This window comes from Diabrotica undecimpunctata, chromosome 10 (genome assembly GCF_040954645.1).
Source record: "Diabrotica undecimpunctata isolate CICGRU chromosome 10, icDiaUnde3, whole genome shotgun sequence".
Lineage (NCBI taxonomy): Eukaryota > Metazoa > Arthropoda > Insecta > Coleoptera > Chrysomelidae > Diabrotica > Diabrotica undecimpunctata.
Genome location: NC_092812.1, coordinates 15,253,818 through 15,276,882, shown reverse-complemented (window position 1 = coordinate 15,276,882; position 23,065 = coordinate 15,253,818). Strand labels below are relative to the sequence as shown.

Here is a 23,065-nt window from a genome sequence, read left to right as displayed (position 1 = left end):
CTGCATCCAAACCATTCTCTCAGGTTCTTGAGCCATGAAATTCGTCTTCTTCCGATGCTTCTTCTGCCATCTATCTTTCCTTGCATTATGAGTCGCAGGATGCCATACTTCTCGCCCTTCATCACATGTCCGAGATACTGTAGCTTTATTTAATAAATTATTAAAGGTGGAGTGGTCTCGCCTTCGGCCGAAAACGTAAACATTACTGTCAGATTTTTTTTGCTTCTCCTTGGCCAACCTTGTATACATTGCGGGAACCTTTTGGTGCAATAACTTTACCCATTTTGGGAAAAAACTAGAAATACGTTTCATCGCCGTTGTATATTCTGCTTGGGACATTCAAAACAGAAAAGAGGTTTTTTTCTTTAAGATAGATTTCTATTTCGGAAAACCAACCTCGTATATTTTCCTCAGACACATCTGCTGAAGCCGCAGTTACTCCTTCAGGTGTTCGTTACGTGAGTATTGGATGCCTCTCTAAAAATAGGTTATACCATTGTTCACCTGGAATATTGTTTTTAAATGGAGTGGTTCTATTATCTACATCCAAAAAGCTTTTTACAGAGGCCTGAGTATCAACCTTTCTTCGTGGGAATCCTTTTTTATGGCTATCTAAAATTCATTCGACCAGTTTGCTTTCTTCATCTCTTATTAGATACGTATTTCTTCCAAATTCTGGTTTTGAAAATTTAGGACCCAAACGATATTGAAGTGTTTACCTTGGAATGCCATACTTCATAGCGACGGTCTTCTCCTTCACCATTCCTCACATCAGTTAATGCTTTCTGAAGCAATTCCTCGGTGTATGATTCTGTATATTTTACATGTTTCTTTACTTTTGGCATCTAGAATAGTAAAAGAAAAAAAATATTTTTTGACTAGTCAATTATTTATTATTTTTTTTTCACGCACAATTATTATTAATATCGAATTCAAAAGAAGCGATATTAAACAATTAAACAAAAACACACTTCTTCCATTGACATACTTTCATATTTCACACGTCCAATCCATAGGTAATAAAACTAAAAATTCGCTTTACATTCTATCAAAATATTTACCAAAATATCAATTAAATTAATCTTTCTAAGAGACCTTTTACTATTTTTTACTTCTTTATAACACAAACTTATCCCTTTTTCTGTTTCCTGCAATATTTTCTCAAAAAAGATATATATTTTTAGGTCATCTTGTCTTGCAGCTCTTTAATAGTATTAAATCATTAAAATAGAAATATTGTATCTATAGACATTTAGTTATTTATAAACCAAAATTGCCAATACAAAAATTGATTATTCATGCATATTGACGTGAAGTAAATAAGTGGTGACACTAGAATTTTATATACCAAATTGAATTTAAATGCTCTCGGTGTTTTGTAACGACAAGAAAACTTTCGACTTTTTCTTTAACACTGTTGACATTTTAATAGCTTCTATGGCCTACTAGATAGAAATCAACATACGAAACGACCGGCACTTACAGCATATTACGTAGGTCAACAAATCTTCACATTTTGAAGTGATATTGATTCGTGATAGATTCAACATGGAATCATTACATTATTACATAAATATGAAAAATTTTTTGTCCTAAATCCGAAATTGATAAGTTGATTATAGTAGAGTTTTTTTTGTTACGAGGGTGACTAAGGTAAAAATGAAATGAAATTTTTTTACATTACTGAGGATTATCTGAAAAAAGATAGGTACGTGAGTGATACGAGAGTCCTATACAGACAAACTCTTTCACTTTTTTTTGTTCTTTAGCATAATAGTCTACAGACCATCATTCTTAGTAGTCAAAGAAAAAACAGAAAGTAACATAAAGAAACAGAAAGAAAATGGTCGTAAAATCTGAAACTGTGGCGGTTCCGTTTGAGACGCTGTAAAAAGCCAGAACTTGGCAATGATCATAAATAGTATAACAGCATTATACTTTTAAGTCTGATTCGAAGATAATAAGTAGAAGACCCAAGGAATATGAACAGGAAGAAAAAATAATTTTTTTGGGTTAACAAGGGAAGTATATGTTATATTGATTTTATAAGCTGAAAATGCTCTTCACTTTTCCATTACATATATATATATATATATATATATATATATATATATATATATATATATATATATATATATATATATATATATACGAGGGTGGATTGATATAAAACTAGCCTTTGATAAAAAAACAAGTTTTTTGGAATTAAATCGATTTATTTCTCAACATAGTCCCCTTTTAGCTAGATACACTTAGTAAGACGATGTTCCAATTTTTTTATCCCATCCGAATAGTACTTTTGCTCGAGCTCTGTTGCGAAACGGCGTCCTCTGAGCCATTTTTTTAGGTTTGGAAACAGGAAAAAATCGCTGGCGGCAAGATCTGGGGAATACGGTGGGTGTTCAACCAATTCATAGCCCAATTCGTGTAATTTTGCCATGACGACGACCGATCGGTGAGCCGGTGCATTGTCTTGGTGAAAGATCACTTTTTTGCGTTCCAAACCGTGGCGTATTCGACGCAATTCGGCATCGAATCGATACAATAATGCTGCGTAGTGCTCACCACTGATTGTTTTTCCTTTTTCCAAGTAGTCGATGTGGATGATGCCCTTCGCATCCCAGAAAACAGTCGTCATTACTTTGCCGGCCGAATGTGCACTCTTTACCTTCTTCGGCGGCCCTTCGCCGCGTTTGCGCCACTGTTTCGACTATTCTTTGGTTTCCGGTGTATAATAATGCACCCAGGTTTCATCAACGGCGATAAATCGGCGAAAAAAATCCTTCGGGTCGCGCCGTATCATCGACAAAAGCGTCTCCGAAGTGGTCACACGTTTTTGCATTTGATCGATTGTCAGCAAACGCGGCACCCATCTGTACCCAGCTTTTTTATGTCCAAATGATGGTGAATGATGTTGTGTACGCGTTCGTAGGAAATGTTTAGGACCTCTATTAAGTCGCGGAGCTTAATTCGACGATCTGCCATAATCATGTCATGGACTTTGTTGATCATTTCCGGCGTGGTGACTCATTATCAAAAACACTCGTACGACCATGAACAAATTCAGCTTTCCAAATTTTTACTGTTGCTAACGAAGGTGCAACCTCACCATAAACTTCGTCCAGGTCGGCTTTGATTTGCACATTCGCTTTACCCTTTTTGTGGAGGAACTTAATCACCGAACGATACTTGACTTTTTCCATTTCTCCGAAAACACAAAATTTGCTTGCTTTTGACTGCTGTAAAAACCAAACTAACTGTTTTTAAAACTTAAAATTTTGACAGACGTCATGTCATGAATGGCAAATGTCAACAACGAAACCAATTCGGTATCAAGTAGCGGCATCTATCAAAGGCTAGTAATAATATCAATCTATCCTCATATATATATATATATATATATATATATATATATATATATATATATATATATATATATATATATATATATATATATATATATATATATATATATATATATATGTAATGGAAAAGTGAAGCGCAACATATAGCCACTCCTATTCAAATGTCAACATCCTGCGAAATAACTAACGAGGCTCTGACGTCCGAGTGTTTGCCGGGATAAGCAATCCACCATTTACTGGCCAACGGCTTAGGGCGGATGATCTAGTAAGTGGAAGGACACTCTGTTGTCCTGAGACTTAGAAATTGGTCTCGAAGGCGGGAGAATCAAGAAAGTGGTCAACGGCATCAGAATGCAGAAGGCAACGAGAAACCACTACATTAACGGTCCCTGATGACATCTCTCGTATAAATTATAATGGCTAGCACTATTTGCGCAAGAGACATTATTGATTATGGTAATCGGAGACCAAAATCCGGCAGGGGAGGACAAACATCAGAACGCAAGGCCTCCTCGGCCGTCGACATGCGAAACCCTTGCACAAAAAATAAAAAAAAAATACTCAACCCTCTCAGATAAAAGTAGCTACCTGGAATGTAAGAAGTATGTATCAGCCTGGAAAATTACATAATGTTATTAAAGAGAAAGAGAGGCTAAATATAGATATACTTGGGGTTAGGGATGTACAATGGTTAGGAAATGGAGACATATCAATAAATAACCACAATAGTTATTGCACTGGAAGAGACAAAACTGATCATCGATACGGAGTAGCTTTCATCATAAGCAACACTCTTAGAAAATCAGTGCTAGGTGTGATTTAAGTCTCAGAAAGAATAATAATGCTAAAAATTCAAGCACGGAACTATAATATTAATATGACCCAAGTTTATGCTCCCACAGCTGATAAGACCGAAGATGAGATCGAAAAGTTTTATTCAGAATTACACAATACAATCAAGTTAACAAAATCTAGAGATATTACTTACATTTTAGGAGACTTTAATGCAAAAATTGGAGCAGGTACGGTTGAAAATATAGTTAGACAGTTCGGATTAGGAACTAGAAACGAGAGAGGAGAAAGGCTCGTAGAATTCTGCCAAGGAAAGAATATGGTAATTGCCAATACTTGGTTTCAGCTTCCTAAGAAAAGACTATATACATGGACGTCTCCTTCACATACAGAAAACCACATTGTCAGAAATCAGATAGACTTTATACTCGTAAATAGCAGATATAAAAACTCTATAACCTCAGTTAAAACTTATCCTGGAGCAGATGTTAACTCAGACCACAATCCGTTAGTTGCTGACATGAAAATAAAATTAAAAAGAATTGAACTCAAAAAACAACAACCAAAATTTATGTAAGAATGCTAAAAAACGAAGAAATAAAAAACGAATTAAAAAATAACGTGAATGTTAATATGCAAAAAACACTAACTGACAACAAACAAATTATGGATGTAAATAAAAAGTGGTATAATATAAAAAATTATTATATAAAACTATATAAAAAACATTACTGAAACCAGCTCGAGAAAGTTTGATACCACATAGGTCAGAGGCTAAAAACCAGTGGATGACAAAAGAAATACTATTACAGATGGAAGAAAGAAGGAAATATAAAGGAAAAGATCTACAGAAGTATACAGTATGTATATAAATACAACCAATAATTAAGGAAAAAATCAAAACAGCTAAGGAAATCTATTTGATCGATCTTAGTACGTGACCCGCCCATCTTATTCGGTTTGCTTTAATGTAGCGTAGTATGTTTTCATCTCCATATACCGTCTGGAGTTCATCATTGTGTCTTCTTCTCCATTCTCCTGTTGTCTCTTCTCTGCAAGGCCCATAGATAGTCCGCAGTATCTTTCTTTCCAGTACCAGTAATTTTGTCGTTTCCCGCTGGTTCAGAGTCTATGTCTCGCTTTCATACGTTATTGTGGGACGAATTATTGCCTTGTACACTCTTATTTTTGCTGGTATTAAGAGTATTTTTGATTTAAGTACGGTCATTAATGGGTAATATGCCTTATTTCCTGCAATGATCCTGGCTGCTACGTCCTTTTTATATTTATTTTCAGATGTTATGATCGCTACCAGGTACTTGAATTCTTTGACGACTTCGAAGTTGTATTCATTGATTGTTACGTTTTGTCTAACCCTTGGTCTTGAATTCTTCGTAACCACCATGTACTTGGTCTTGTCCTCGTTGACCTTCAGACCAACTTCCTTGGCTCCGTTTTCGAATAGGGAGAAAACTTCTTTTGCATCTCTGGTGGATTGTGCAATTGTGTCCACGTCATCCGCAAACGCCAATAGTATTTTTAATCCTTGGGCGGCAAATCCGTTTTTCAGTTTTGGTTGAGGTTTCCTTACCGCATGTTCCAGTGCACAATTAAATAGCAGGATGGCGAGAGGATATCCTTGTCTAAGCCCGGTGTCAATGAGGAATTCCTACGACGTGGTGCTGCCAATTCTGATCCGTGCGGAAGCGTTCTTTGTGCTCACCTGTGCTAATCGTACCAGCTTTCCAGGTACTCCCATTTCTACCATGGTCTCCCACAATGCTTTTCTGCTAACAGAATCGTAAGCTTGTTTAAAGTCCACCAAGATTTGGTGTACATCGCGGTTGAATTCCCAGTTTTTTCCAATACCTGGCGTAGGACGAATATTTGGTCTATGGTCGACCTTCCCGGTCTGAATCCGCTTTGGTAGTCGCCTATTATTTTCTCTGCGTATGGAGTTAGCCTTTTAGACAGTATTATGGATATAATTTTGTACGTTGTATTGATTAACGATATTCCTCTATAGTTCCGACATATTTGTTTGTCTCCCTTCTTGTGGATAGGTACTATATGGCTTTCATGCCAGTGTTTCGGTATTTCTTCTCTTTCTCAGACTTCTCTTGTAAGATGATATATCTCAAGGTGGAGCTTTTCTCCCCCTTTTTTTAGTAGTTCCGCCTGTATGCCGTCTGGACCTGGCGCTTTATGGTTTTTTAGGGACGGAATTGTGGACTTTACTTCAGCTAGTATGGGCCCTGGTATTTCAGGTTCGGCTAACTGGTACTGTCTTTGTTGCCCTGTCGTTGTGAGTTTTTCTTTATTTAGGAGTTGCTCAAGATACTTTCTCCATTGGCGGCTTATCTCCTCGTCGTCTGTGAGCAATTGTCCTGCATCGTCTTTTATAAATCTTGGGCTGTTGGTCGTGTTGCCCTTCATTGTTTTTAGGTTCTTATAAAACTGTCTAGACTGATCGGTTCTATGTTTCTCCTCCAATTGCTGTATTCGCGCTTCTAGGTACTGTTTCTTTTTTCTTCTCAAAAGTCTTTTGAGTCCTTACTCTGTTGTAGTCTTTCCTGTTCTCATCTGTACCACTGGTTTTTCTTCTTGTTATTCCTTTCTTTTCCTATAGTTTCGGCTGCGGCACTTTCTAAGGCGTTCGTTATATTTTGCCATTTCTGGTCTATGGTCAATTCTGGCGTTGATGTTTCTTCTTCTTCCAGTGTCTGCAATTTGTTTTGGATCAGTGCCTGATATTGGCGTTCATTATTAAGTAAATCGAGCTTTGAAATGTCCCATCTGTTTCCTTGTGGGCGTTGCTTTGGCTGTCTCGTCTTTAGCCTTGTTATCATTTTTGTTCTGACCAGGAAGTGGTCAGAGTCACTTTCTGCTCCCCTCAGACTGTGTGCGCTGATGATATTGCTAGAATGTCTTCCATCGATAAGCACATGGTCTATCTGGTTTCGTATGGGCTTCGCTATTGTTTATTTATGAGATTTTGTAATACAGTTAAATACTTAAACAGAACTTATTAATAAAAAATCCTAACCAAGAACCAACCGGAAATCTCATCTGGATATGTAATAAGTAAAAACAAAGTCACATACACACGCATTAGCTTCAAGTTACCAGACCAGGAATCCTTGACCGCCTAAATTTAAAGCTTTACAGGCGCATTCCCTAAGACTTATCTCAGTATCAGACAGTTCATTGATTGAAATAAGTGGTGCCATGCGTGGTGCTTAGCTTCTATAGTTTTTCATCTTTAACAGAAATAATAATCGCAATAATATTTCGACTATCGGCCTTAGCTCTGTCAACTTCTGGAATTCGCACTCTGGCCCTTTAATCCACTTTTGCAACAGGGAATCCATCATTAGAATGTTTTAACATTCTGTCAGCTTGTTTTACAAGTGACTGTTTAGCAAGATCTCGAATCTCTTGAATTTCATTATACTGAACTGCTAATATTGCTTCTAAATCTTCTTCGCTTCTGATTTCGGATAAAGTAACAGCAGGTAAGGATGTTTTTAATCCTACTGTAGCCTTACAACCGAATAGGGCTTCGTATGGACTAACATTAATGTCGGAATGGTAGCTCTATTTTTCATAAATTGAATGAAATTTATGAATTGTTTGCAACCATGTGGCCAACATTTTTTCGATATCTTGATTCGCTCTCTCTACCGAACCTTGTGACTGGCTGTGTCTGGGTTGCCCGTGAATAATTTTCAGTTTGTCCCACATACTGCAGACTTCTTCGATAACCTTTGTTGCGAATTCTCGACTATTATCACTGTATAAAATGAGTGAAGCTTAAAATATGGTGCCATTTCTTCCATTTCTTGGATTTAATTGACCTCTATCAACATCCGGCACTCGAATCAAAACATTAGTCCCATTGTTTTAAAGGAGCAAATCATTTATTTGACTCACATACCATCCTTGATACCTGAACTCATCATCATTTTATGTGATTCTTCTCTCTCACTCAATATTCTCTTACTTCTTTGGGTTAACTGATCATTGAAATTGCCGTCAACTTTGCCTTCTAGTATATTGGGTGCATCTTCTTTATTTTTAATCAGGTTATTATTGTCAATGATTTCTAAAGATTCATTCATATATTTGTCTTGATTTTCTAAATTCTCTTGGCAAGGTTCTACACTGTTGCTTTCTTCTCCATTTTTTAAATATTCATAATCATGTTCGTTTTCCATGCTATTTATTAATTCTTTCAAGTCTTGTTCATATTGTAGTTTACCAAGGACATCTAACGGAAGATCTGCATTCTAAACCATTTGTTTGTCTGCTGCCAAACATGGCCTTATAAGGGCTCCTGCAAATTCCTCTATGAAAAGATCTGTTTTTCTTGGACTGTATAAATCTCAACCCTTCGGACCATTTTGCATTATTATTATTATTTACCCAGGTAATCAACATATCTCTGACAGCTTGATTAGGCCTTTCTACAAAGGCTTGACTTTGTGAGTGTCTTGGTCGACCATGAACTATTTTCAGACCAGGCCACATAGTAGTTACTTCTACAATAACTGATTTGGCAAACTCACGGCCGTTATCACTTTGCAAGGGCCACCTGCTAGATGCTGTTTTTGTTTTCAATGGTCTCGAAAACAAAAATTTAGTCAAATGATCCTGGTAGTTTAAAATAAAGTTATATGGACCATCGGGCTCTACAATATCTATCAGGTTAACCTACAATAAGATTAACTTTCAAAATTTGAAAATAAATTAAAATAAAAAATCCATTTTTGAGTGCAAATATCTCGAAAACCTGTCTTTGATGCGTTTCTTACAAGAATCCATAGTTTAGTAGTAGAGGGTAGTCCACAGTGAGACGAGGTGTACACAGTAAGACATTGCTTCTCACTTTCAAATTTGGCGCCCAATTAAGTTGATATTTTATTTGTGAATGGGTTTCGTTTAGTGCCACATGCCGCTGTAATGAATTCGCATTTTCCCGAGTTTTGTAAAAGAATATCAAAAACAAATATTTTACGAAGGTAAGTAGTTACTTTTTAGAAGGTATTATTGAAGTACTAATTAACAGCAGGTAGTTTAATTCGATAATTTCACTTCGAAAAATTATTATTATTGTTGTTGACTCTACCTCACAAAATTTCAACCATAGAAAATCACTTGTTAGAATAACGCCTTGGGTTAATTTATATCGAGTAAAATAGTACACAGTGAGACACCACATTGGGTACACAGTGAGACACCACATTGGGTACACAGTGAGACTGTCTCAGTCTGTACCAGTTTGTAGTTGGTATCTTAAATGTTGGTAATAGTTTTTATAAATAAATCAAAGTTGAAAGTTTTTTTTTTTGATAATGAAGATAATTAATTATGAAGTTTTCATTTCAGATGGTAAGAAAACAGAAACCACGAAAAATCGCTACCTTTTCAAAATAATCAAGACTGAAGGGAAAATCTCCATGACCCCTAATTATGGCTGCAGATTGGTGTTTAACGAGGAACAAGAACAAAATTTTAAAGAGTATTTGGAAACCTGTAGCAAAATGGCGTATGGGCTAACGACTTTAAATGTTCGTAAACTGGCGTATGAAGTTCCTGTAGTAAATAAACTGAAAACGCCAAAATCATGGAATTCAACAAAAATGGCAGGTGAAGTTTGACTACGAGTTTTTATGCAACGCTGCAAAACTTTAAGCATAAGACAACCAGAGGCTTGTAGCTTATCAAGACTGACTTCTTTTAATAGACACAATGTAGGAATTTTCTTCGAAAATCTCCGTAATATATTGAATAAAAACCCTTTACTTTCCCAAGGATCGAGAACTTTTAATTTAGATGAAACCGGGCTCACCACTGTTCAGAACCCTAAAAAGATTATTGCAACAAAGGGTGTCAAGCAAGTAAACCATTGTACGAGTGGTGAACTAGGTGAGCTGGTTACAATGTGTGCCATTGTTTCTGCTGCTGGAACTTCTCTGGCACCTAGAAATTTTTCCTAGTAGTATTTCGTAGAAAATTTTTCAAGCCGCATATGTTACAAGGTGCTCCTCCCGATACATTAGGGTTGGCAGCACAAAGCGGCTGGATGAATTCCGAATTATTTGTCGAGGTATTGGAACATTTTATCAAACAAACAAATAATTCAATAAATAATCCTTTTCTATTGATTTATGATAATGCAGAGTGTCACATATCTGCAAAAATAGTTAACAGGGCTAGAGAGGCTGCAGTTTTTATATTAACTTTGCCTCCACATTGCAGCAATAAAATGCAGCCCCTCGATCTAACAGTTTTTGGTCCGTTTAAATCATATTATAACAAAGAATGTGACAAATGGATGCTAAACAATCCGGGTATTCCTTTAACAATTTACAATATAGCCGAGTACCCCCAGCAATATAGTTAAAAATACATATGGAAAACGACAATCGCAATGGAAAAGGATTTTGAAAGTTGGTACCGGACGGGAGCATCTATACATGCAATAAAACAGTTAGAAAAAGTAGGAATGGACATAACGGCAATACAAGAACTAAAGTGGTTAGACACGGGAAACATAAAAATAGACAAGGGGGTCATTTTCTACAGTGGAAACCAGACAGGAAAACATGAATTTGGCACAGGTTTCGTAGTACGAGAAGAATACCTGAACAGTATTATAAGTTTCACGCCCATTAGTGAAAGACTTTGTTATATTAGACTGAAAGGAAAAAAGTATCTCAATTATATCCGCACATGCTCCGACAGAAGATAAAGACAAACATATTAAAGATTACTTCTATGAACAACTCAAAAGAACGCTTGAGAAAATTCCCAAACAAGACATGCAGATAATCTGTGGAGACTTCAATGCAAAAATTGGCAAAGAACCTAACCTAAGACCGACAATAGGACAACACAGCCTCCACGATATCTCAAACGACAATGGACAAAGGCTCGTAGAGCTAGCATCGGCTAACAATATGCTTGTAAAGTCTACTATGTTCCAACATAAAAACATTCATAAACAGACTTGGGTCTCCAATGACCACTCCACGCGGAACCAAATTGACCACGTAATTATCGATGCAAAACATCGAAGTAATGTGCTGGATGTAAGAAGACTCAGGGAAGCAGATGTAGATACAGACCATCACCTAGTAAGAGCAAAAATCAGGTTGAGAATATCTTTAGAGAAACCTAAGGCCAACAAAGCATTGGGACAGTGAAACATCGAGAAAATGCAAAATGAGGAAATCCGAGAAAATAACAAGCAAGTAATTAAACAGCATCTAAATACAGTAGACCAGAGCAATGATGTCGAAAGGCTGTGGCAACAAATGGAAAAATCAATTACGGAGTCAGCAGAACTAATAATAGAAAAAAGCAGGAAGAGAACAAGGAAATGGTTTGATAGAGAATGTCAAGAAAAACTACACGACAGACAGATAAAGCGAAACATTATGCTTCAACAAGGAACAGCAGAAAGTAAAGAAAACTATGCAACTTCACGCCGAGAAACAAGAAAATTAATTAGAGAGAAAAAAGGAAGTACAAACAACAGAAATATGAAGAAATGGAAAGGAATAGGCAACAGTCAAATAGTCGGGCATTTTACAAATCAGTGTCAAACGAAAAGAAAGTCTTCAGACATAGATGCGTATCTGTACTCAGAAAAAATGATGAATTAATAATAAATGAAAAAGAACTGCTCCAAATATGGCAAGAATATTTCAAGACTTTACTAAACATACATCAAGAGGAAGAGCATGAAGAAAATATTTATTTTGGGGTGGACCTACCGGTAGAGGACCCCCAAATAGATGAATCATTGCAAGCAATTAACAAATTGAAGAACGGAAAAGCTCCAGGCTCTGACAATATACTGGCTGAATTCCTTAAATACGGAGGAGAAACTCTACATAGACAAATACACAAACTAATAACACTTATATGGAACGAAGAGAAAATACCAACAAAATGGCACGAAAGTGTAATAATCCCCATCCATAAAAAGGGAGACAAAACCAAGTGCTCTAATTATAGAGGCACCTCCCTACTTAATACGGCATATAAAATCTTATCGAACATCCTATTAAGTAGGTTGATACCGTTTGTAGAAAATTTCATGGGGAAATACCAAGCCGGCTTTAGAAAACATAGATCGACCGTAGATCAGATCTTTACTCTAAGACAGCTGCTTGAAAAAGGATGGGAATTCAATAGAACTATCCATAATCTCTTCATAGATTTCCGGCAAGCGTATGAAATGTAATGGCAGAACTTTCAGTTCCAAACAATCTTATCCAGCTTGTTAAGTCATGTGTGAATAACTGTAGATCCAGAGTACGGATAGGTAACAAACTCTCAGAATCTTTCGAAATAAGCAGTGGCCTGAAACAAGGAGATGCGCTGTCACCTCTCCTCTTTAATATCATCCTGGAGAAAGTAGTAAGAGCAGCACAACTTAAAACAGAATTACTGACAGTAAATGGACCAAAATTACTACTAGCATACGCAGATGACATTGACATTGTGGGAAACACAGTCATCAATGTGAAGGAGACTTTTAATAAATTGGAGGTAGAGACAAAGAAAACTGGTTTAAGGGTAAACGAAGAGAAAACCAAATACATGTGCATCAACAGACAAAAGGGACGAGATAGAATAGGGCAAAATGTTACAATATCCCATAATAACTTTGAAAGAGTGGAGAGTTTTAAATCTCTCGGAGCAACAATCACTGCAGATAACGATATCGCGGAAGAGATTAAATGAAGAATTCAGGCAGCAAACAGATGTATGTACAGCCTCCACAATACTATTAAATCTAAAAGCCTAACACCAACATCAAAGATTAGAATATATAAAACGGTGATTAGACCGGTGCTCATGTATGGGTGTGAGACTTGAACCCTGACCAAAGACACTGAAAGAAAACTTAGATGTTTTGAGAGGAAAATCCTCAGAAGAATCTTTGGGACTTATCACGACATTAATAGCAACCAATACCAAATGAGAACAATTGCTGAGGTTAAGCAGATGTATAGAGCGAGCGATATAGTCCAAGAGATTAAATCCCAACGTCTAAGATAGGCTGGCCATGTCCATAGACTTCCTAATAACCGCCTTGCCAAGTTAATATGGGAGGAAGCCCCCATAGGAAGAAGGACGTCCACGAAAGCGATGGAGAAACAATATATGATACAAGATCTAAAAACAACGGGGCTACCCACTGACCCAACTATTATGGACGACCGTTCAAGATGGAAGCAAGTTGTGCAGTCAGCCAAAACCCACCCCGGGTTGTAGTGCTACGAGAAGAAGAAGAAGAAGAAGAATATAATTAAAGGATTTGAAAGATTGGGGATTCATCCATTTAACCCTGATATATATGGGGATGCTGATTTTCTTCCAGCAAGCGTAACTGACAGACTGTTATACACCGATAATAAGCACAGATCTATCTAATGCACCAGGTCCAAGTCATGTTAATGCTGCTGTAATAAATTCTGGTAGCGGAGATAATGATGTTGAGACACCAAGTCGACACGCTGAAGTAACTGAAGTTGCTCAAGTAACTCCGCCAAAAGAAGGCATTAAGTTTTTAAGCTCTGAAATTATACGAGGGTTTCCTAAAGTAAGACCAAGGAAGAGTGCCAGGGCAAGAAGAAATAAAAAAAACGCAGTGTTAACAGATATCCCTGAGAAATTACTTATTGAAGAAAAAGAACAAAAAAAGACAATGAGCCAAAAAACTAAAACCTATATGAATGAATTAAAATCGTTAAAAAAGGGAAAAACGTGAAGGTACCATCGAAAAGCAGAAATATTTCATAAGAAAGTGATACAAGTCAAAGTGAAGAGGAAGTCGAATATAAAGAGAATTCCTCAGACATAAAAATGGATGAAGAAAATTTTATGCTGGATCAAGATTCGAATATTCCAATAACAGAAAGAAAATTTGTGCTCGTACGGTTCCCTGGTAGAATACACTATGTTCAAAGGATGAAGAGTTCAAAATGTCGTTTTTAAGGAAAAGCAATAAAATAGACAATGCTTTTGTCTTTCCTAACGTAGATGTCGCTGTTATAAGAAAGCCAGATGTGGCATTTGTGCTTCCAGATCCATTGCCAGCCGCCACCAAGCCACAATGCAACACTTTTAAATTTGGTATAAAATTTTCGGGACTCGTTCGATAAGAAAACTGAAATACCCATGTCTCACTGTGTACTGTATACTGTCTCACTGTGCCTCGCATCGGTACACAGGGAGACAGTTTTCATGAAAAAAATAAACGCTTTTTCACAATTTATGTTAGGTTTTTTTCAGTTTTAATCTACTGTATTGTTGGCGTAAATAGGCATCTAAACCGTAGTTAAGGAATTCAATTTAATTTTTGAAATTTCCGAGTTCTATTTAAAGAAATATGATTTTTTCCCACTGTGGACCACCCTCCCCTAGAGGTAACATTAGAAGAAGAAAAAAGTTATTGCTTACCCATATTATACGCCACTGATAACGTAAGTTTAACAAATTTTGATACAAAATTGTGTATCTTATAGACGACTTCGTATATAGATAAAATAAAAAGTATGACAATAGAAAAGCATTTTGAGGTGACAAATATAATTAGAAAAAATTAGAAAATTGATTTCTAATTTACTTACTAAATTTATGTAATTATGGAAAAGACTTACGCCAAAAATATTGCCAACAACAGTAGGGTAAAAGGACGGAGAAAACGATCTACACTGTTGGTAGAACAAGACTAATACTATTAAGTAATTAAGTGAGACGCAATTCGGATCTGACAGTATTATAAATGGCGGTAGCCTTTTTAAATACATTATTATTAATTGCTAACTTCCTTTTACGAGCATGATATTCGCTGCATATAAACATATTATATATTGAGGAAACATAACACAGAAAAGTTCTTAATTGCAATATGTCTTAATTGTTTTTTAATGTTTACGATATACAGTCCGGTTCTTGTTGCATTTTTATTGTCATTATTAAAATTAAAACAAACAGACATTCTAATTTACATACAAATATCTCGAACATTTTAAACATATCTACTCATCATCTAAAAAATTGTATTTTCTCCTTTTCTTTATTCGTTACACCCTTCTCAGAGGAACATAGCTAGCAACCAGGGCCAGTACATACCTGTTTTCCTTTTTCACTCACGCAAGTTTCCTTGCAAAATATTGTTTTTCCAACCTCAACCGTCCTTGGCCTCAAACTCTATTAACCACAGATTTTTTCGGTCTCGATTGTCCATAGATATAAAAAAAAGAAAATTTGGTGTAACCAGCCTCTCACCCAAACCGCATATACAAGATCTTCAAATTGTCGCACATTTACATCATATTTGAGTTTTTGAAGAATTATTGCCAAGTTCGCCTAGGTCGCTAGGTCTCTTTCAAGAACACATATTATTCAATATAAATAGAAGCGGAGAAATCACCTCTATGAAGTAAAACTGCTTTTAAGCTGTGCTTAAAGTCAAGTCGATAACAAGGCCATTGAGTGGAATCATACTGGATTTTGAATTAAAATATCAAAACTTCAATGTCACTACAGTAAACTAGATTTTCTTCTTTGGTAAATAAGGTACACAATTCTTTTCACGATATTGGAACCAAAAAAATCACTCCAGGTGGTAATAAATTTTTATTCTTAAGTCGGGACCCAAACAACTCAGCAGCATCTTTGGGAAAACTCAGATCTCTCACCAAATTATCTGTCTCTTTCTGGGAGAATAATTTTGATCTAGTCGCATCTTCAAAGTCAAAACTTGAGTCCTGATTGTCCTGAGGTTGTGCTTTACCTTCATCTGAGTCTGATATCTCTCCTAACATAACAGTGGGCTTTAACACAGGTGATTTTGCACCATGAGGACAGCACGAATTGCTGAGAGTAGATTTGCAGAAGTAGCAGTCGTCACTTGGATGCCTTTGCTCTCGCCATACCATAGGTACTCCAAAGCTGAAACTTTTTTTACCCTTTTATTTTCGCCACACAACACAACACAAAAATAGTCTGCACTTTAGCAAAGTCATATTAAGATATTATTATCTAAATAAAATTATAATAATACGATAAGAAATATAAAATAACTAGAGAAGTACCACAGGGCTCTGTGCTAGGCCCTTATGGAATATTATGTATGATGGGTTACTAAAGCTAGAATTAACAAGCGATGCTAGGCTCGTGGCATATGCGGATGTGGCTGTGGTAATCATTCTTAAGGAAATAAATCTCACGTTCTACATCATCTTCGAGAGAATCTGCCAGTGGATGAACTAGGCAAGAAAACTGAGGCAGTGCTTATTACTAGTATAAAACGGGTGGAAACCGTAACGCTGAACATTGGAGAACATGAAATCACATCATAACCATTCCTTAGGTGCTTAGTAATGACTGATGCCTGACTCAGTTTCTAACAGCAGGTGAAGCATGCCAGTGCTAAAGCGTCAGTAGTATGGGCAGCCATATCGCGGCTAATGCCTAATTTAGGCGGCCCAAAACAAATCAGGAGGACATAACACTCGTCAGTAGTCTCGTCAGTATTAACATATGGATTATCCTTTTGGGCTAACACCCTCGGAATCCAGGAATCATGGAGGACGGTCGCAACAGTATATTGCCTGGGCGCCTTGAGAGTTGCCAACCCATTCCTTAAAGTAATTGAGGATGCGATATACGTCATAGCCGGAATATTATCTATTGGAGTGCTAGATGAGGAAAAGAAGGCCCTTTATCGGCAAAGAGGGTCAACTACATCTATATTGTGCCTTGATGGACTCAGAAGAAGAGAACGGCAAAACAGCATGCGTCGATGGCAAATGCAGTGGAATTTCGCAACAATGGGCAGATGGACGTATTGTGTTGTACCCCAGATGAATGTTTGGCTGAACCAATGCTGGGCTCTGCAATTGTGGTTTTTGCTTGGCCCGTCGTTCGCCAGACGTAATTGGCTGAAGTGGTGTGCGGAAGAGTCTTTCAAATCTCTTCAAGCGGCTCTTCAGTTATATTTGCGTTTGGGTGAACGTCGTGTTCATCTTAGCCACAAAAATCGTCCTAGTACAAACCTCCTCGTTGGTAGAGCCGGAAATCCATATTCGTTGAATCGGAAATACGGGCACTTTTTAGAGCACGTACTCCGATTTGCGAATAGTGATTGCTGATTGTACAGGGTGTGTCCGATTAGTAGTGTGCGCCATATTCGAGCTTTCGGTCTCCTTGAGACCCTTGAGTCCGCGCACCAGTGTAGTTACTAACCAGTCGGATTTTTTGAACTCCATTAAGACTACACGCCCTTCCAGTTTCCTGGAAGCCTTAGTTTTAGAGTAACGTAGGTCCCAAATATCTAAGTGGCGAGTAAGTTCATTTCCTACTCGTCCAGTTACTCTACAAACCATCGTGCGAGATGGTCGTCTCGCACTGAACGGTCGTCTCTTACGCTGAACCACGAACATGGCGAGGTCAACTACTATATGATGCTGATGCTCTCAAGGCATGGCTGCCTTCGAGAATATCTTTACTGCTTCAGACGATTCTCCTGGGTACCCGACCTGTCCCGGGGTCAGTGAAGATGTGGAGCACGAGTTCTTCGTATGTCCTTGTTTTAACTTGTTACGCAATACTCTGGAAATTGTTATCAAAAAGAAAATGTGACCACATACCTTAATAGGAGAAATGCTTTCATCGAAGGCAGCTTGGAATACAATCAGCACATTTGCAATGGAAGTCCTCCAGGATCTTGGTCGCATTGAAAGTAGGTGAGCTAAAGATAGAGACGTTTAGAAGGAGAAGCAATAACTTTGACAACCTGCAGGAAGAGCAACAGCTAGATCCTTCCCCCGTGAAGTAATGTTTCCCGTGAAGTTGTTTTAGACATCGGCGACGGGAGATGTTATCTGTGGAGAATTGGCTTTGCCAAAACAGCAATAAATTACCATTACCATATTATTTACGTGGTTAATGTGTGTTCATAAATCATCCACTACTTTGGAGGCAATTAAAATCTTAATGAACAACTGCTTCCTTGGGAGTGCTATTCCAACCTTTTGGCAAAATGCGCAGGTACTTTTATTACACAAGAAGGGAGATAAACACAAACTGTAGGGTGACAAACACAAAACCTGTACCACAGATGGTACAGATTAATAGTTGTGCAATAAATTAACAAATACCTAAGGGATTTTTTCCCTGGGCCCGTCTGATTCAAGGGATCTTTGTTATCACTGAAGCTAAAGCTTATTATATTTGCTGCCTATTTTTGCTTTCTACACACATTTTTGTACCCTGTTTAAGTTTGTACAGGTCTTTGGCTTGGTGTGTCCTAAATATACCAGGGTCTCCTCTTGATTGCCATATAGTTTTTGTCTTTTGCGGTCCAGCGCCTCACAATCACATAATACATGTTTTACAGTTTCTGGTTCCTTATCACAGAATCTGCAGTTAAGGTCTTCATTGTAAATACCTATTTTATTCAGGAAATCCCTTATTGTTGCATTTTCGGTCAAAATTCCTGTTACAGTTTGTTCCTGACAAAATGAAGCAGTTCCTCTGTTCTTTTTGTACATGTATTTTTTGGATTCTCTCCCAATATAGCTCATGACTTTCTCGTTACAGCATCTAGTGCTCTACAGTTCTACGTACTGTAGCCTTTGGTACTCCCAGAGTCACAGCCGGGCTGCTTGATTTATTCGATCCTTTTTAGCAAGTTGATTTGCTTTTTCGTTGCCTTCGGTGACCTGATGCCCTGGTACCCAAACAAGCTCAACATTGTTCCGGTATCGCAGTTCGTTTAGTTCTTTTATGTAGTCCCACACTAGTCTGGACGTCACTTCCTGACACGCCAGTGCTTCCCGTGCCGCTTGATTGTCAGACATATGGATCTACTCTTTTTCAAGGGCCCTCTCATTATTTCTCTTTGCACATTGCAAGCTTTCGCGAAATTCTTGGATTATTGGAGTATATTCCTGCCCTCTCCTGGTCTTGGATCTGTCTGTATACCAGATCTTACTCTATTGGTTGTGGTACTGCATTCCTGTCTGATATAGACACCCAGTATGAATTCTTAAAATTATATATTTTGTCATGCGCTTTCGTTTCGCATTAAAACCTAAGAGATACTAGTAAGTTTGTCCTTGGTCTCGAGTTTTTAGTAATAATTTAGGCTAAAAGTTGTTCATTGATAATATTGTTTGATCAGATTGTAATGTTCTTAAGCATACTTTTGACACCTATCGTAATCACCAAAATTGTCACACTTGGGTTCATTAATCTGCGACAGAATATTTATAAACAAGTTTATTCACAGTGCCACTGTTTCATATGCACCATTCTTCTTAGAAAGTGCAACTGATCAGGTAATAACAGATAGTGGTTCTCACTATCAGATGATAGTATTTGTACGTTAATTGTAAGATATTGGTGTGAAAAGCATATGGTTTCAACAAAAGGGTGGCCTTTTTCACATTGTTGGTGATTAAAATTAACCCATCAGATTGTCTTATTTAACGTCACTGAATTTTTCTGATCCTTATTCCTCCCAAGTCGTAACCCAGCAAAACCCTCGTGACAGAACTGTAAACGTGTGTCTAAAAACTTCAGAAGAGTTGATTATTAAAATATGTAAAGACAATGTATCAGGCTAGAAAACTTCATAATACCATTCAAGAAATGACCAGATTTTAATAGGTCTAATTGGCATAAGCGACATGAGGTGGGGCCAAATAGTGGTGCTTGTATTGTTGACGACTACATGGTATAGCAGTCAGAAAATGATGACGGTCAACATATGTAAAGAGGTTGTTACAAATGTTATACCTGTTTCTGAAAGATTAATAGTAATCCAATTGAATACTACTCCGATCAAATTAAATGTTTTATAAGTGTATGCTCCCACAAGTGATAAACTAGAAGAAGAGGTAGAGCAATTCTATGATTTGTTGGTAAATTCACTTAAACGAATTAAATAAGACTATTATTATGGGTGACTTCAATGCAAGAATTGGTAAAGAGGAAAGCGGTGAATTCATTGCTAATTTTGGTCTAGTGAAGAGAAATAAAAGGGTAGAAACATTAAAACTGTTTGTAGAGAAAAAAAAAAGAATTTGGAATACTAAATACATTCTTCAAACTACTGTAGCATTTGTAAATTCCTTGGTATATATTGAAATCCCCTCGTATATTTATTAAAACACCGAAGAATAATTTCGGTGTATTTCTATTTCCTTTCGTACAAGTTAAAACACCGAAAAAGTATTTCAATTCCTCTTTGCGTCGCCGAGTTGATATAAACCATTTCACAGTTTGTTCATATATCACGGACGCGTATTTCTTTGGTATTTTTTTTTATCGAAGCCGCTTAATATTCTGCGTTTCAAATAAATATTCCCGTTTAGTGTTTTGTTTATACCAAGTCAAGCGAATGATTTTTAAGAATTTACTCACTCTCGGTAAGGCCGCCCGCTGTTAAAGGCTTGTTTAGTTTTATTGGAGTCCGAATTTCTTTTCAAATTCGTAATCTTTTCGTTTTCCTTTTTTTGCCATGGAAATATGGTATAAAGTGACAGTAGCAGTTAAATGTGTAGTATTGACCAGTTAATAGTTACAGTTTAAGCCAGGTTTGCATGGTTGATCATTGAGAACAAACGTCAGTGTGTAGTTTGAAGAACTCTTCAAAATTTGTTAGAAAAAGTGATTTATACTAAAAGTAATGTGTCAGTTTCGATAAGAGTAATCACTGTTTTTTATTTGTAAGCCGTCTCTCATCTGAGATATTTGTAAAACTGCGTTTACAACAATTTTGAAACATAACCACATGTTGCCATTGTGTTCAGTTGGACCTGTTCCAGTTTTTTTAAGAAGCCGAGTCCAAAGTTTGCGTTCCAGTGCCCCAACTTTCATCAACTTCAATTTGTTTTGTCCTATCACAGTATGGAGATAAATTTGTTCGTGTGGCAGAGAATGTAAGTCTAGTTTCCACCCCTAGAAGTTTTAGTGCAACCCAGGTAACTCTTTTTGTTTGAACTTTTAAAGTAAAAATAGACATTTTTTCTAATATTAATTACTTTCATTAAAATTTAGGAAATTGTAATAATCAAAATTATAAATGTAGGGTGTGGCCATAGCTGTCATATTATTTGTTCTGTTTTAAAATTTAATATTGACATCTGAGAGCTAGCACTATTTTTGACATTTGGTAAATATCTAATCATGTTTGAAATTTTGTTTTGTTTTTAGAAAAAGGTTAACCACTATACATAGTTTCACTTAAAGATAATTTTTATTTGTAATAGTTTATTTATGCTACACATTTTCGACCATTAACAATTGTAAGTTTTGTAGTATCTCCAACTTCATATATATATATATATATATATATATATATATATATATATATATATATATATATATATATATATATATATATATATATATACAAGGATTTCCACAGTTTTCACTGTATTCCTTCACTCAACCGTTTTCTCCAATTTTTCCTGTTTAGCCAGTCCCCTTCCTGTAGGTTTCTTCTACTCATTGCTTCGTCCACCTCATCTCTGAAAGATCTTCGGGGTCTGCCTCTCTTTCTTCTTCCTATCGGGCTCCACTCTGTTATTCTATTTATCCACCGATTTTGGTCTGCTCTTCTGACATGTCCGTACCAGGTTAACCTCTTCTGTTCGATGTAGTCTATTATGTCGGAGTTCATTCCCATTCTCCTCTTAATCTCCATGTTATTTATTCTATCTCTTCTTGTTACTCTGCAGCTTCTCCTTAGGAATTCCATCTCTGTTGCTCTTATTTTGTTTTTGGTTTTCTTATTTATTGTCCAATTTTCACACCCATAAGTGAGGATACTTCTTGTCATGGTATTGTATATTTTTTTCTTTGTTTTCATGCTGATGTTCTTATCCCATAGTACCGGGTTCAATTTTCGTATGCAGTCTCTTGTTTGTCCTAGTCTATTTTTTATATCTTCCTCCGTTGTTCCTTTGTTTGATATTATGAAACCTAAATACTTATACTTGTCTGTTCCTTTGATTTGTTTACCTTCGTCTATTTCCAGCTGTTTTATTTCTGTATTCTCCGTTGTTTATTTCCATCCCATTCTTTGTAAATTCCTGCTCCAGTTTTCTCATCATAAAACTGAGGTCATCCTCGTCTTGTGCGATTACTATTTGGTCGTCGTCAAAACTTAGCGTATATAGATATTCGTTCCTTACTGGTATACCCATTCCTTCGCACTTTCTTTTCCATGGTTTCAGGGATTTTTCCAGGAATATTTTGAACAGGGTGGGGGATGTGGAGCAACCCTGTAGTAGTGCCTTTGTCGTCTTAAATGGACTGCATATTCTATTGCCCGTTTTGATAGCTACTTCGTTATTCTTGTAGAGTGCTTTTACCGCGATTATTAATCTTCGTGGAACTTCGATGTCTTCCATTGCTTCCCATAGCTTGGTTCTAGGTATTGAGTCATATGCCTTCTTAAGATCAACAAAAGCCAGATGGACGGATCTATTTTTGGCCATTCTTTTTTCTATTAGTTGTTCGACCGTGTAAATGTGATCTAAGCATGTTTTCCCCGCTGTGAAACCTGCCTGGTCTTCTCCGATTTTATCTTGTATATATATTTCTAATTTTTCCTTTATGGTCTTTCCATACAGTCTGCCTATAGACGATATAATACTGATTCCCCGATAGTTTTCGCAGTTTTTTCTATTTCCTTTCTTGTATATTGATGTCATATATGCTTGGGTCCATTCTGCCGGTAAGTCTTCTCCATTCAGTGCTCTCTCAAACATTTTATGTATCATACGGAATAACTTTTCCGATCCGTTTTTTATCAATTCATTTGGTATTCCGCCGGGACCTTCTGCTTTTTTGTTCTTTAGAGTTTTGAT

At 36.7% G+C, this 23,065-nt stretch overlaps 2 protein-coding genes across 2 annotated transcripts; one reads left to right on the top strand and one right to left on the bottom strand.

Moving 5' to 3' along the window:
- Positions 1–8,414: 8,414 nt before the first annotated feature.
- LOC140451633 (KRAB-A domain-containing protein 2-like) lies at positions 8,415–10,110 on the bottom strand. The gene is made up of 2 exons (XM_072545477.1): positions 10,072–10,110; positions 8,415–8,870 (listed from the first exon to the last, which is right to left on the bottom strand). The coding sequence occupies exons 1-2, from the start codon at positions 10,108–10,110 to the stop codon at positions 8,415–8,417; spliced, it is 495 nt and encodes a 164-aa protein (XP_072401578.1).
- Positions 10,111–10,188: 78 nt separating this feature from the next.
- On the top strand, positions 10,189–10,563 carry LOC140451632 (uncharacterized). Its single transcript, XM_072545476.1, has one exon. The coding sequence runs from the start codon at positions 10,189–10,191 to the stop codon at positions 10,561–10,563; it is 375 nt and encodes a 124-aa protein (XP_072401577.1).
- Positions 10,564–23,065: the final 12,502 nt, after the last annotated feature.

What these genes read in the sequence shown, in the direction of transcription:
- LOC140451632 (XM_072545476.1), top strand. Translation starts at nt 10,189, where the DNA reads ATGTTACAAGGTGCTCCTCCCGATACATTAGGGTTGGCAGCACAAAGC.
- LOC140451633 (XM_072545477.1), bottom strand. Translation starts at nt 10,110, where the DNA reads ATGGCACACATTGTAACCAGCTCACCTAGTTCACCACTC. An exon ending in GCTCACCTAGTTCACCACTC is followed by an intron (nt 8,871 to 10,071) that starts GTACAATGGTTT and finishes ATCTTATTGTAG; the next exon opens with GTTAACCTGATAGATATTGT.